This window comes from Bos indicus x Bos taurus, chromosome 3 (assembly GCF_003369695.1).
Source record: "Bos indicus x Bos taurus breed Angus x Brahman F1 hybrid chromosome 3, Bos_hybrid_MaternalHap_v2.0, whole genome shotgun sequence".
In the NCBI taxonomy this organism is placed as follows: domain Eukaryota; kingdom Metazoa; phylum Chordata; class Mammalia; order Artiodactyla; family Bovidae; genus Bos; species Bos indicus x Bos taurus.
This window is the reverse complement of record NC_040078.1, coordinates 60345673-60361570: the sequence shown is the minus strand read 5'-3', so window position 1 is coordinate 60361570 and position 15898 is coordinate 60345673. Positions and strand designations below refer to the sequence as shown.

The window sequence follows — 15898 nt, the reverse complement described above, 5'->3', positions numbered from 1 at the left end:
GGGATCTTCCTGACCCAGGAATCAAACCCGCATCTCCTGCGTTGGCAGGTGGATTCTTTATCACTGAACCACCTGGGAAGCCAAAACACATGGCTAAAAGCAGCAACTTCAGAAAGTGGTCAGAGAGTTAGGGGTGGGGAATGCAGCTGCTCCACTCCTAATGTTTCCTCCAACACGAAGATGGATAGACCTTCAGGTCTCTTGCATGCCAGCAAACATCACTGCCTGAGGGGTGATTTTCCTGACTGTGGAACTAGCATGGTCTGGGCAACCCACAAATTTCTTTCTTCTTTGCCAGAGTGCCTACTGGAAAGATTCTTTTGCTTCCTTTGCCTTTCAATTTCAAGCTCTGGTCCTGGAGAAAGGAGTGGTTTAGAGAGACCTGTAATTTGGAAACCATAAGAGAATAAAAATCAAGGGATCAGGAGCCCAAACTCTTCATCTTTCCTCTGAGTCTTCATATAGACTCTCCACTGCCCGTGTTCACCTGGTGAATTTCCATGTTTTACCTCAAACATCACTTCTTCAGGGAGACCTTTGCTGCTGCTGCTAAGTAGCTTCAGTCGTGTCCGACTCTGTGCGACCCCATAGATGGCAGCCTACCAGGCTGCCCCATCCCTGGGATTCTCCAGGCATGAACACTGGAGTGAGTTGCCATTTCCTTCTCCAATGCATGAAAGTGAAAAGTGAAAGTGAAGTCACTCAGTCGTGTCCGACTCAGGGAGACCTTTACCTGTCACTACATACCTTATGATCCCTTAATGCCCAATTCTACTATTAATAATTATCTCACTTTATTTTAATTTCCTGTGTAGTTAATGGAGATTGTCAGCTACATAAAAAGAAGAATTATACCTACCAGGTCCTCAAGGCCCAAGACAGGCCTAGCACTTAGTAGGTATTTGTTTTAGTGAAAATGCTCCTTGCAAGGAATTGAAACCTATGTCAACAAGGTAAAAATCAGAGCTAACACTTATTGAGGGCTTACAATGGACAAAGCACTGTTCCAATCACTTTTACAGACAGCAATTCATTTAATACTCAAGATAAAAACATTGAGATAGATATGAATTGTCCATAATTTCTTTCCAAAAATCTTGAGGCTAGATTCCACAATCATAAACATTATATTTCTATAGGAAAACATGTGAATACTCAAAGGAAGAGACAGACAAAAATAACTTCCTGTCATGCCATTGTCACTGAAAGAGTTCAGGTGTGTTAGATTTTGCTGCCTAATAGTTTTGAAAAATGTTTTAGTTTTGAAAATGTTTGGATCTCATTTTATAGGTGAGAAAATTCAGGCATAGAAAAGATAAGGAACTTACCCAAGATCACACAATTAGGTAACGGATAGCATTGTAGCTGGACCCTTGTTCTTAACCACTACCCAGCAATACTTCAGAATTAATTTGATCTGTCCAGGGGACAACAGCAAAATCAGAAGATAACCAAATTGTCTCTGCTTAGATTCAGATTCACCTTCAGTCAAGCAATACTTGAGAAGATGGGTGGAGTCACTGTGTACATACAAGGCTACGCAGGCATGCCCTCCAGCAGAGCCATGGAATCCATCAGGGACCAGTTTGCTTAAAAGGCCACACAGATGGGGAGACAATGCCTGCACCTCTAGTAAAACACCAACTGAATACTTTTAGGAAGGCAGAAAACAGGCAAGAAATCAGACTGGAATGAGGCAAATTAGTGTCAGTACTATTTGCAATGCTATTTGATTTTCTGGGTGCTTTGGTGTTAAAAGCAAATGGATGGAAGATGAATAATTTGTGAAACACAAAAACAAGTGGTCAGCAAGGTGCCCTTTGTGTTTATCTGTGGACTCAAGTGAGGCTAACTTGTAGAATATGGGTATCCACTTACTGACATTGTGACTTTTAAAAGCATCATGATCCAACATTAAGCTCTCCAAGGGAAAAAATAAATGGGAGATTCAGTCAATGAAAGCATTAATAAAATGAAAAGATATGTCTTTTCCATATGAAATATAGCACATTTGAAAGCATAAAGCACACAGACAAATTCATATTTTGCAAGTACATACAGATGTTGAATGACAAACTGCTCCATATGGCTGAACAGTTGGTCCTAAATTAAAATAATGGCACGAGGTGAGGGAGGTTTAGAAATAGCATTAAAATCACTACATGCTGCACTAATGATGCATGCAGCAGCCAAGGCTATAGGGTAAAGGCATCTTTGCTGATGCAAAATGAACGGCCTGTACAGCATCTGTGTCAGCGCAAGTGAAAAAGAGGTAGAAAATAAGAACATCAGAGGGATGGTATGGGGAGGGAGGAGGGAGGAGGGTTCAGGATAGGGAACACATGTATACCTGTGGCAGATTCATTTCGATATATGGCAAAACCAATACAATATTGTAAAGCTAAATAAAATAAAATTAAAAAAAAAAAGAACATCAAAATCCATGCAGAAGCAGCTACTGTAGGTATTTTTAAAACTGTTATTTAGAGAAGAAATACTTGATAAACAAGGATTTCTTAGAATCCTAAAATAAATGTAAGTATAATACAACCTTTTTACCACTACTTGATATCAGAGAAAAAAGCTCTTCAGAAAATATGGCATTCTTCACCACCCAACATCACGGTAATATTTTCATACTTCAGGTATATTCCTTACAACTGCATTCTTGGGAGAAGGCTAAATTATGCTAGTGTGAAGTTACCACAACATGACATTAAGTAAGATTAGCTGATTCAATTTTCACCTAGTGAGGATTATTTTCAGTAGTTTAGTCCCACATCATTGACCTTTAAATTTTACACCCATCAAGGAAGTTTTTAAATAAGATATGTGGAAGCGTTTATGTGTGTGTCGCATTCTAATCTGAGAGTTTCACAACATTCTAATGAGCAAGTAGCAAAAGCTTTGATACTAGAATGGAAAAAGTAAAATACATATTTCAACAATGGTTTCTAATGAAATTAAGAGATTTAAATGAGTCTTGTGCATTCCACATTTAGAACTGTGCTTGGGACATTGTAGTCTCTCAATTAATATTGTTAAGTACATGCTTTGATGAGCAAATAAATGAATGAATGAATGAACAACTCTCAAAATCCCCAACAGTGCCCAGTATAGTTCTTGTACAAAGTTGGCAACCAATAAATGTTTGTCACACTAAATTTTATCACACACAACCATTGTGGCAGCCTTGGAGATATGCCATTTGAATCAACTAATCTCTAAGAGTGCAGTTAGCTGACAGCATCCCCATTGAGGATCAATGATTTTACAACTTCAGGCCAAGTTTAGGTACTCCCCAGACTGCTCTTGGCCAAGGTTGAGCATGGCTGGGATACCAGAGGGAAGCTATTTCTGCCCAGTGTGATCGCTCTCACAAGCAACTTGTGTTCTGGGCTCCCAATCAGCCTGACAGGTCTTACTCAGAACTTCTCTAGTCTGAACTTCTTCCTCCCCAGTCCTCCTGTTTTCCATTCACTGGTGTCAGACCAGCTCCAGTCAGAAGGCTCTTCCTGCCTGCTCAAACTCTCTCCACCTTTATCTTTCTTGTATGTCTTTCCTCAGAAATTTCTTTCACTTCTAACTCTGTCATATGTCTGCTTTCCAGGGGACTGAACTGATATAGCCATCCAATAATTATTGACTATACTCATAGTCCAAAGAAAGATAGTTCTGATTAATGCACATCTAGATGTTAAATTAGTTACGTTCTTGGTCCTCTAAGTGGGTAACTTTTAATAATACCTAATTCTACTTGGGCTCAAAATACACTGTGGACAGTGACTGCAGCCATGATATTAAAAGATGCTTGCTCTTTGGAAAGAAAAATATGACAAATCTAGACAGCATATTAAAAAGTAGAGGCATGATTTTGCTGACAAAGGTCCATACAGTCAAAGCTATGGTTTTTTCCAGTAATCAGGTACAGACATAAGAGTTGGACCATAAAGAAAGGTTGAGTGCCAATGAATTGATGCTTTCAGTGCTGTAAAAGACTCAAGAGTCCCTTGGACTGCAAGGAGATCAAACCAGTCAATCCTAAAGGACATCAAGCCTGAATATTCATAGGAAGGACTGATGCTGAAGCTGAAGCACCAATACTTTGGCCACCTGATGCATAGAACTGACTGGAAAAGACCCTGATGTTGGGAAAGATTGAAGGCAAAAGGAGAAGTGGGTGCCAGAGGATGAGATGGTTAGATAGCATCACCAACTCAATGGATATGGATTTGAGGAAACTCCAGGAGATAGTGGAGGATAGAGGAACCAGATGCGCTCCCGTCCATGAGGTCACAACGAGTCAAATATGACTTAGCGACTGAACAACAACAATTCTACATTCCAAAGTTGATCCACATTTCTAGGTTTCTTTTTATTTTTCTTTGATGCAGTTTCTTAAGCAATAGCACATGTATCAGACAGATAGTCCAATGAATGGTTAGCATGTTACAACCCAACAGACAAATTTTCAGATCCCTTTAGTCTAATATCAACATGTAAAAGCTTTTAAATTTTTTTCAATACAGTTTGCAATTTATTATTATTACACTGGCTTTCTTGTTGTCAAATATTTTTACTTGAAATTTATAAACACAATTGAGCATGACACCCTTAAAATACAAAATAGTTTCACCTAATTCATAAATAGTACTACTATCAGAAACATACATCATTTGATCACTCTGTATAATCATATCACATGTAAAAAAACAATAGCAATTTCTAGAATTTATTGTTGCATAGGGTGAGAGATAATGCTCCAACTTAATTTTCTTACAAATCATTGATTGTTTTAGTATCATTTATGGGAAAATTTATCTTTACTCCATCGATTTGAAATGTCATATTTACCAGGTATTAATATTTTATGAATATTTTAATATGTTTCTGGGCTATCTGTTTTAATTACCAACTTACTTATCTATCATCTAGGTTAGAAGAAATACATTGTACTTACAAAAAGATTCAGCATTCCAATAAGAGGTTCCTTTTTTAATGAATCAAGGCTACGTACAGTCAGTGACTTGGAGAACAGGAATTCTGGGCTTACAGAATGTTTTCAATCTACCTCTGCTACCAGCTGTGCTACACTCTCCTGAACAGCACTTGGCACGTGACAGGACACTAAGTTGTCCTTTGTTGAATGAGTTAATGCTTAATTCTGGTTTCAGTTTACTCAGAGGAAAATACCTAATTTCAAAGTCATCATTTGATTAGTGTCAACTTTCACCTTATTAGCAATACATTTCAGAAAGGGGAAGTGATAGCTTGCATTACTTAGGGATACAACAGCTTCACTATAGCTACTAAAATAGCACAGATCAGATCAGATTGGTCACTCAGTCGTGTCTGACTCTTTGCAACCCCATGAATTGCAGCACGCCAGGCCTCCCTGTCCATCACCAACTCCCGGAGTTCACTCAAACTCACGTCCATTGAGTCAGTGATGCCATCCAGCCATCTCATCCTCTGTCGTCCCCTTCTCCTCCTGCCCCCAATCCCTCCCAGCATCAGTCTTTTCCAATGAGTCAACTCTTTGCATGAGGTGGCCAAAGTACTGGAGTTTCAGCTTTAGCATCATTCCTTCCAAAGAAATCCCAGGGCTGGTCTCCTTCAGAATGGACTGGTTGGATCTCCTTGCAGTCCAAGGGACTCTCAAGAGTCTTCTCCAACACCACACTTCAAAAGCATCAATTCTTCGGCACTCAGCCTTCTTCACAGTCCAACTCTCACATTCATACATGACCACAGGAAAAACCATAGCCTTGACTAGATGAACCTTTGTTGGCAAAGTAATGTCTCTGCTTTTGAATATGCTATCTAGGTTGGTCATAACTTTCCTTCCAAGGAGTAAGCGTCTTTTAATTTCATGGCTGCAGTCACCATCTGCAGTGATTTTGGAGCCCAAAATAATAAAGTCTGACACTGTTTCCACTGTTTCCCCATCTATTTCCCATGAAGTGATGGGACCGGATGCCATGATCTTCGTTTTCTGAATCTTGAGCTTTAAGCCAACTTTTTCACTCTCTACTTTCACTTTCATCAAGAGGCTTTTGAGTTCCTCTTCACTTTCTGCCATAAGGGTGGTGTCATCTGCATATCTGAGGTTATTGATATTTCTCCCGGCAATCTTGATTCCAGCTTGTGTTTCTTCCAGTCCAGCATTTCTCATGATGTACTCTGCATATAAGTTAAATAAGCAGGGTGACAATATACAGCCTTGACGTACTCCTTTTCCTATTTGGAACCAGTCTGTTGTTCAATGTCCAGTTCTAACTGTTGCTTCTTGACCTGTATACAGATTTATCAGGAGGCAGGTCAGGTAGTCTGGTATTCCCATCTCTTGAAGAATTTTCCAGTTTGTTGTGATCTACACACAGTCAAAGGCTTTGGCATAGTCAATAAAGCAGAAGTAGATGTTTTTCTGGAACTCTCTTATTTTTCCGATGATCCAATGGATGTTGTCAATGTGATCTCTGGTTCCTCTGCCTTTTCTAATAGTGACTCTTAAGTTTTGTATCTCCATATACAGCCTTAGCTCTGAACTCATATATACAATGACACATTCAACATCTGCATTAGATGTCTAATCAGTGTATCAACTTTAGTATGTTCAAAACCAAAGCAAAACAAAACAACAGGGAAAATAAAGCCCTTTTCTTTCTCCAGTGTACACTCAATTCAGTTATCAACCTAGCTAAGCAATGGCACCCCACTCCAGTACTCTTGCCTGGAAAATCCCATGGGTGGAGGAACCTGGTAGGCTGCCGTCCATGGGGTTGCAAAGAGTCGGACAGGACTGAGCGATTTCACTTTCACTTTTCACTTTCACGCATTGGAGAAGGAAATTGGCAACCCACTCCAGTGTTCTTGCCTGGAGAATCCCAGGGACGGGGGAGCCTGGTGGGCTGCCGTCTATGGGGTCGCACAGAGTCGGACACGACTGAAGTGACTTAGCTTAGCTAGCTTAAACAACCATTAGTTCTCAGCTCAGTTACTCTAAAAACCATAGAGTACCTAGTCTCTACTTCTGTTCTGCCATTTTCCATTTACCCTTATTCTGTTCTTCACAAGTAGCTCTCATGATCCTTCTAAATTAGAAACCATACTATGTAACTCCTCTGCTCAAAAATTTCTGATGGTGTTCCATCACTTGGAATAAAACCCAAAGTATTTCCACAGCCTGTAAAGCTGTGATCTGATCCTGCTTATCTATTCAACTTCAACTGTCACCAACACATCACACACTCTTGACCAGCACAAACCAACCATCCTGTCAATCAGGAAATAAATGGTGTCCCCTATGTCTCATGGACAGATCAGGCTAACTTATACCCCAGGCCTCTGTATCTGTTCTTCCCTCTGTCTAATGCAATGTAGCTAGATGTCTACATAATATTTTTCTCATTTCATTTAGGTCATCTTCTCTCAATTTTTAATCCTGATTTATTTTCCTCCACAGTACTTAATACCACCATACATTCTGTTATATATTGATTTATTATCAAACACCTTAACTAGAATACAATTCTATGAGACAATAGTATTTTTTTAATCCACTTGTTTATTCTCAGAACCTAAAATAGCACCTGAAACATAGTAGATAACAAATGTTTGTAAAGGAAACTAGGAAACAAATGAGCATGTGTACAGTTTGGTTATGAATGTGGTTTAATGATCCTAGGTTAATACATAATCCAAAAGAGCAAAAACCTGTTTGGGGGTATTCATTACTCACTTTTCGTTGTTTTACAGAATCCAATTTTATGAGCCAATATGAAGCCACTTTTGTTTTATGATACTTCCAGTTATCAATGATCTGTTTGAGGGAAGACATATTAAGAAATTTAATGTAGTTAATTTGTGAAATGAAAACACCATAATACTATTTGAAATAAAGGATGCCTACTTTCATTAAAAAAAAAAAAGAATGCAAAGATTTTTTTAACATAAGGTAAAGAAGCCATCTGAATTTAAAGTTTTTCTCTTCTTGCTGTAAAAAGCAAACAATCTTTAATTAATGAAACTCAAATGTCTTCAGAAATATAAGGACTGGGAAGAAGCCAAAACTATAGGTTTTTCTTTTTAATTCCAAGAACTGTATTTATAGCATCATTCATTATAACAAAATATTGAATAGCACATTAGAAAATAGCCTATATATAATTAGGATTCTATTATCCCCTTTTATTTTTTGGTGCAAATATGCAAAATATCTGAATATATATTCTAGTTATATACACTATAACAAATAGATTAAAATAGTTGCTGCATAAGTAAACATGTTGTAACTAATCTAATGTCTAATATATCAATTATATAAGCCTATACACATGTTCTTTACAGAACAACCACAGTTATCCACAAACATTAGTTTTACCCTCAGATTATCTAATTTTTCATCCACCTGACTGAAAAATGTAGTATACAACTTACATCTTAAGAAATATAAACAAAATGTCTGGTGCAAAAACACAACCTCTACTCTGTTGAATAAGATAACAATGTCAATAGAAATATATCTGGCATAATGCTTTACAACTAATGTTCATTCTTCTTCCTTCTCCCTTGATGTAACAAATAGCATCTCATTTGTGAACAAGATACCATTTTCACTTTTTAAAATATATATATAACAAACACAAAGCATAATATTTGGAGGTTTTGGTTATAACTATGTTATGATTGCAAAATACAAATTGCCATTATTGATTTTTAACTACAAAAGTCTTTTTTATTATTGTTTTCGGTTGTTTTGTTTCTAGACAATGCTTTAGATAGGTCTGCTGCTGCTGCTGCTGCTGCTGCTGCTAAGTCGCTTCAGTCATGTCCGACTCATAGGTCTACACACACACACACACACACACACACACACACACAGAAGTCGCTCAGTCGTGTACGACTCTGCGACCCCATGGATTGTAGCCCACCAGGTAAAGTACTGCTAAAAAGTGAAAAAAAAGCCAACTGCATGGCTGTGGTTTCTATCCTACGACTGGCCACTAGATGGTGCCTTCTCCGGGTGAAAAACAAAACGAAAAAAAAAAAAAACCCCAGAAACCAGAAAACAACATTCTATTACTGAGAAATTATCTAAGAATGACAATTTGAAAGGATGTTTCAATGAAGAAATATCAATAGAACTTTGGGTGAAGAAATGCTATTTCACTCGAATATTTTACTATCTTGGACCTTCTTTCTAAATCAGGAGTAAGTTACCAACTTTAATGTGAATTTTAGGACTCTGCCATTTTAGAACATTCCACTGGGTGGCGCAAATGCATATGTAACAAGAAAACACACACCACGTAAGCCATTTCAAAATTCGACTAATACCATTCAAGGTATCATATTCAAACATTTACTTCATGCCCATGGCCCACTTTTTCCCTTATTATCTCATTCCATATTAAATCTTTCAAACTCTTTATAGAAGCAAGCTTAACTTGATGTGTCTTTAATCATTCGGAACAAATAACTATTTAACACTAATTATTTTCAACTTGATGAAGCATCATTAAAATAGGACTATACACTAAAAGATATTTTGCATTGCTGATTATAAATGTGATCTAATTGTTCATGAATCATAATAATTCAAATAACCCCTGTATCTTCTAAAACTTGTGGAGGTCATTTAAGTTTACTATGTCACTGGAGATAATGACATCAGGAAACAAATTTTAATATTTTAGGAAGAAGAATAAAAATGTATGAGCTCCTTGGAATTTTATATACATCAAATACTCACATCTTCTATCAGAATTAATGATTCTGCATCTGATTTTCCTGGAAACCGGATCTTCATATCCTTGAGAACAAATAAGGTCTGACTTGTTAGATCATCTTCTTGTTCTTTTGGTCTCAGTTTCCGCAAAGACTCACTCTTAAATTTGAAAGAATACAGATATTTGGAGGGGGTCTTATTTCACTGTGTCACTATAATCTAAAAGATATGTCTAGGTAAAAACGATGCATTTTCAATTGAAAACATAACGATGAAAAAGGAAGAAAATAATGTTTTTGCATTTCTTCTTAGCATTAAAATCTTAGGATTAAATGGATATGATTCCCCAAGAATGTCTTTCATGCTTCCACACAGTTGCATTTTATGTAGTTCAAAATACCCAAACAAAAACATGAGTGTTTAAAAATTTTCATTTTCTACATATATCTCAGGCAATTCTTGATTAGCAAAAAAAAAGAAAGAAACTTGTTACCAAGTGAAATTCATTCACTTATACTTTTCATATTCTTTCCTTTGGAAGCAACATCCACATTAAATAAACAAACTAAATAAGTCATTGGTCTATGTGAAGGTACATGGAGGTATCTGCTGAGTTGGCCAACAAGTTCATCTGGGTTTTACACCTGATTGAACTTGTTGGTCAACCCAATATTTGAGCATTTACTAGAAAACTTGGTTGCAAAAAAGTTCACTGACTTCCTCAATACTGAATCTCTAAGATTTATGCTAAAGGAGGAAATATTATATATATGTATATATATAATTCTATATGCTAATTTAATATACAGAAAATGTTATTAAAAATTGCATATTTCAGTGCTCTAAAGATAATTTACCAATAGTTAGTTTTTTAACTTATTTATCAATAGTCCCATTAAGGAAAATTTTCCATAAAACAAAATTCCCCAAATTCAGACACACTGTACAATCAATGCAAAATTACCCTACTCCATGAGCAAATGGAAAATAAATATATTCTCAGTGTTCGTCCTCAAGTTTTGTGATATAGTGAAGCTGGCCTTTTAAGAATCCATACTTGGTTATAGGTGAAGAAAGAGGAATAATCCAAATTCCAGGAGACCAGGAGTTGAATAGAAAGGATTTGATGTTCAATCTGTCCTCCTCCCAGCTAATCCCTCTGCCACCTAATTCCTGAGTACAGTGCTCATTTCAGGGCAGCAAAACAGAAGACTTACCATCAGAGAGTCAGAGGAGCTGGCATCATTACTTTGAGGCAGATGCCTCGTGTAGGAGGAGGCACGGTTTAAAGAATGTGACCGAGACCCTGAAGTCGGCCGGGATGCTGATATCACTTGTTGAGCAGAAAAGGGGCGGATGTCTGCACAGGATGGTGACTGAGAAGAGATGGACCGAGGACAACTGACTGAACGCCTTATGGAGCCTATGGATGATGAAGAAAAGGGATGGTACAGTAGCAGAGTTAGTAGAAGTCCTCCACTGTATTGTATCTATACAAACTAATGATTAGCAGGGTGACTTGTTTTTTTAGTTTCTAAGTCATGTCTGACTCTTTGTGACCCTATGGACCATAGCCCACCAATCTCCTCTGTCCATGAGATTTTCCAGGCTAGAACACTGGAGTGGGTTGCCATTTCCTTCTCCAGGGGATCTTTCCAGCCCAGGGATCGAATCCATGTCTCCTGAATTGGCAGGCAGGTTCTTTACAGCTGAGCCACCAGAGAAGCCCTAGAAGGGTGGCAGTAAGTGTCAAAGCATCGGCATCACCATGAGAATATAAATTTGGAGTTATTTCTTCAATTTAAACAGTGAACACAGTGCAGAACCCCTGTCATGTATAAAGAATGGCTCTTGTGAGAATAATACTTAAATAGTACCTTAGTGTTCTATTCTTGAAACTTGACAAAAGGACCAGAAGAACAGAAAGCTAACATGTATGGAACACATTCTACAAAGCAGGCATCATGCTAGGTGGTACACTATTATCTTTGTTCTCACAGAAACCCTCTGAAGTACAAATCTCTATCATGTGGAGACTCAGAAAGAATTTGTCACATGACAGGAAGATTGCCAAGTTCAGTTCTAAACCCTGACTTAATGCCAGCACACTCCCTTTTTCTATAATATAGACTGGTCACTTATTAGAATCTGCGCAGATGTTAGAAACAGAATATTTTACAGCAGGATTCATAGGGGCAAATGAATAGGGGAGAATGGCCAGGATAAATTGATGTTATCAAATTTAGGGCCCATGAAAATAAAATAATAATAATAATGTGTGATGGTGTGCTCAGTTGTATCCGACTATAACCTGCCAAGCTCCTCCGTCCAAGGAATTTTTCTGGCAAGAATACTGGAGCAGGTTGCCATTTCCTACTCTAGGGGATCTTCCCAACCCAGGGATTGAACTTGCATCTCTTGCAGCTCCTACATTGGAGGGCGGGGTGATTATCACTGCACCACCTAGGAAGGATGCAATTATTGCAATAATAATAATATAACAGAAGAAAAACAAAGATTATATAGCTGGTTATTATAAAAGTAGTACTAGACAGACAAGTCCTTATTCACAGGACAGACGAATTTTAAAAATTAGATTTAAATTACCATAGTAAAATATTTAAATGAAGAAAAAAACGTCTGGATCAATGATTGTTATCAGAACAACTTAAAAAATCATAGAATATCTTCTATGCTTGTGCAAATTGAGAACATTTAAAGGGAGAACCAATTATTCCTGACAAATTTTAATGCCTGACACAAAGAAATAGAATGTTATTCAATACTATCAACATCTATAACTTTCCTAGCACATATGTTCTATATACCCTCCATTGTATATTTTCTCTCTGCTTAGGAAATATATCACTCTTCATTAATTAAATAATTTCATAAAACTCACATGAAGGCAGGTTCAATACCCAAATATTTCTCTTCAATAGCTGTTGATAAAAATGTAAACCTTTATAAAGGCAATGGACTTGAGCCTTATATTTAGAGATGTATTTCTAAAGGATTTTGAATTGATGATAAGTCTAATAGTTCTATTTAGTTCTGCAGAGTATAAAAAAGTATACTCATTCAAGCTATAAAAAATGTCAAACAAATGAACAAAAAAAGCTTCCATTTGTTCCAACTGTTAATCTCCTTCTAAAAGTCACACTAGTTTTTGAAATGGCACTTCTAAAAAGGGCTGTGTGGGAAACATACCATTGGTCAATCTTCTCCTAAGAAATACTCATAAGCATGTACTAATACATATACCTTGGCCCTGCTTTCTTCAAGGGCTTATGATGGTGGTTTGGATATGTATAATCTGATTATAGCTGCAGAAGGGAAACAAGACTTTTTCTTGAATCACAAGAGATTTTCATTTTTTCTCCTGCATACATTAGAATTCAGACAGAATAACTAAGTAGTTAGATATGTCAGTGAAATTTAGGTAGACTAACAAAAAATGGTTGAAACTTTCATGCATAAATTATCTGAGAGAAAATACTTCATACAGTTTTGCATAGGACTGCTGCTGCTGCTGCTAAGTCGCTTCAGTCGTGTCTGACTCTGTTCGACCCCATAGACGGCAGCCCACCAGGCTCCCCCGTCCCTGGGATTCTCCAGGCAAGAACACTGGAGTGGGTTGCCATTTCCTCCTCCAAAGCATGAAAGTGAAAAGTGAAAGTGAAGTCGCTCCGTCGTGTCCGACTCTTAGTGACCCCATGGACTGAAGCCTACCAGGCTGCTCCGCCCATGGGATTTTCTAGGCAAGAGTACTGGAGTGGGGTGCCATTGCCTTCTCCCTACCATATATCAAATCAAAATATATCCTTTGGTACTGTAACAAGTTTAAATTTCCTATATTAACCCCCTACAACAGAAAGCGTTGTACATAATCTGAATTTTTATCCTCAGTTATCAACATCTGTTTGGAGAGAAAATTCAAGGAAGGCTTGTGGCTATAACATTCCTTAGTGTAAGATTAAAAAGAGAATATAAGAAATTGAAACCTTTGTTGCAATTCTTAATGGCTATGAAAACAAAATACAACTAATAAGGAGAAAGATATTAAGTGAATTAGACAAGCTTTAAAATGTAAATTTATACTTAAAAACATTTTTAGTACACTCTTGTCTAATCTCAATTTATTAAAACTACTGGTCTCAGAAGAAAAAAGAATCTGAGTACAAGAACCCTAGTAGTTTTTCTCATCCCTATTCCATCCTCTGTCAGTTCATGCTGTTAGGGACACACACATTAGCCAAGAGGAAAGGGGCTCCAAAACCGATTAAATCTGGGCAGAACAATGTCAGCTTCCAAAAGAGAAACAGAGCCATACTTACAGAGACATACTGAAAGTACTTAAGGAGTCTTTAAAATAAAGGAAATAATGGATAAAAGAGCTTACAAACTCTGAAACAGGTGCTCAATAAACATAAATTAAAAGAGTAAATAAAAAATGAAATATAATATACTACTTCCCCTCAAAACATAAAAGCTGTCAAAGACAGGAAGTATTTTTATGGAATAATTTGAAAGTAAAAGAAAGATCATTTAAAATCTTCATATATTAATTCTGCATTGCTTATGCATTTTCCCCATAAGTATGGAAGGCCGAGTTTATCAGGAAACTACCATATTAAGCCATTGCTGCAGACAGAGCAACAGAGGCTCAGAAATGTGTTTACTGAGTGACTGAAGCAGTCCCTTGTGGAGCTCTGGGACAGTGGAGGACAAGGCAGTCAGAGAGATGAGTGACAGAGGTTAAGAAAAGCCCTGCATTGGAGACAACATCAGGAAGGGGTATCCGAACGAGCCTGGGCAACACCAATACCAAGCTGGATATCTGGGGATGAAAGAAGAATCAAAGACACAACACTGGACATTGGGATTGAAAAAGGAATGAAAGAGAGAGAAAATGGGGAAAGAAATAAAGGAAGAAAGCAGAAAAGGGCAGCAGGAAAGAAGGAAACAGAGAAGCTGGTTGGTGGTTCTCCTGAATACTTCCTGTACACCAAAGTCCTGACTGAAGTGCTTACCCGTGATGAAAATGGGAGGGAACAAAACTTCAACTATTTCACAATTGTGTGGCTCACAGATACATTCAATTCAAATACCTAGAGAGAGACACACATTTTTTGAAATAGGGGAGAATATAAAACAAAATGAATGACAGAGTGGGGAACGGAATGAGAGAATATTGGGGCTTAAAAGAAAATGCCATCAGCAGATCAACCGATCATCATGAGGCACAGGTTCAAAGACTCATGCAGAAATTTACGACTTAACGAAGACTTTGAAATATGGAACAGAAGACTACAGAGATCCTTAAGTCTAACTCCTTTTGTTTCCCATTTGCAGACCCCGAAAGGGATTGTGGGATCCAGACCTAACAGGTCTGGTTGGGGAAGGAAGTGGGGTAGAATCTAGGTCTCCTCACACAAGGGTTCATTTGGCCCAAGGTCTTTTATTGAGTTCAGTGATTTCAATTCCATACTTCTTCACATAACAGCTAAGCTAGAAGAATTTAACTTACTGGATGGTTGGATTAATTTGTAGTGGTTGGACTGCTTAAGATTATATGTAACTTGCTTTTCTCTTTTCTTATTTTGGTACTCGTCTTTTTCATTTTCGTCGGATTCTGAAGAGCTGTTGCTACTGCCATAGCTGCTGTCACTGCTGTAGTACTTCTGTCTTTTCATGATCTCGGTACTCTCAGGCATGGAAGACAGAGGCTAAAATGGAAGGAAATGTTTATTTTGTTAGAATTCAGAAAGTCTTATGCACTTGATTAGTTTAGCATTTCTAGTTTCCCACTTGGCAAATAGATGAGGAAAAGGAAAAGGTGGCAGGTTTTATTTTCATGGGCTTCGAAATCATTGCAGATGGTGACTGCAGACATGAAATTAAAAGACACTTACTCCTTGGAAGAAAAGCCATGACAAACCTAGACAGTGTATTAAAAAGCAGAGACATCACTTTGCTGACAAAGGTCCATATAGTCAAAGCTATGGCTTTTCCAATAGTCATGTATGGATGTGAGAGTTGGACTATAAAGAAGGCTGAGTGCTGAAGAATTGATGCTTTTGAACTGTGGTGTTGGAGAAGACTTGTGAGAGTCCCTTGAACTGCAAGGAGATCAAACCAGTCAATCCTAAAGGAGATCAACCCTAA

At 37.6% G+C, this 15898-nt stretch overlaps 1 protein-coding gene across 7 annotated transcripts in view; it reads right to left on the bottom strand.

Moving 5' to 3' along the window:
* TTLL7 (tubulin tyrosine ligase like 7) overlaps window positions 1-15898 on the bottom strand; it is a 151550-nt gene that overhangs the window by 31071 nt on the left and 104581 nt on the right. For all 7 annotated transcript variants that reach the window (XM_027536732.1, XM_027536734.1, XM_027536733.1 and 4 more), the window contains 4 exons: window positions 15261-15459; window positions 10948-11153; window positions 9755-9889; window positions 7742-7822 (listed from right to left, as the gene is read on the bottom strand). In XM_027536732.1, coding sequence (XP_027392533.1) covers window positions 7742-7822; window positions 9755-9889; window positions 10948-11153; window positions 15261-15459 — 621 coding nt within the window. The remainder of the gene's footprint in view (window positions 1-7741; window positions 7823-9754; window positions 9890-10947; window positions 11154-15260; window positions 15460-15898) is intronic.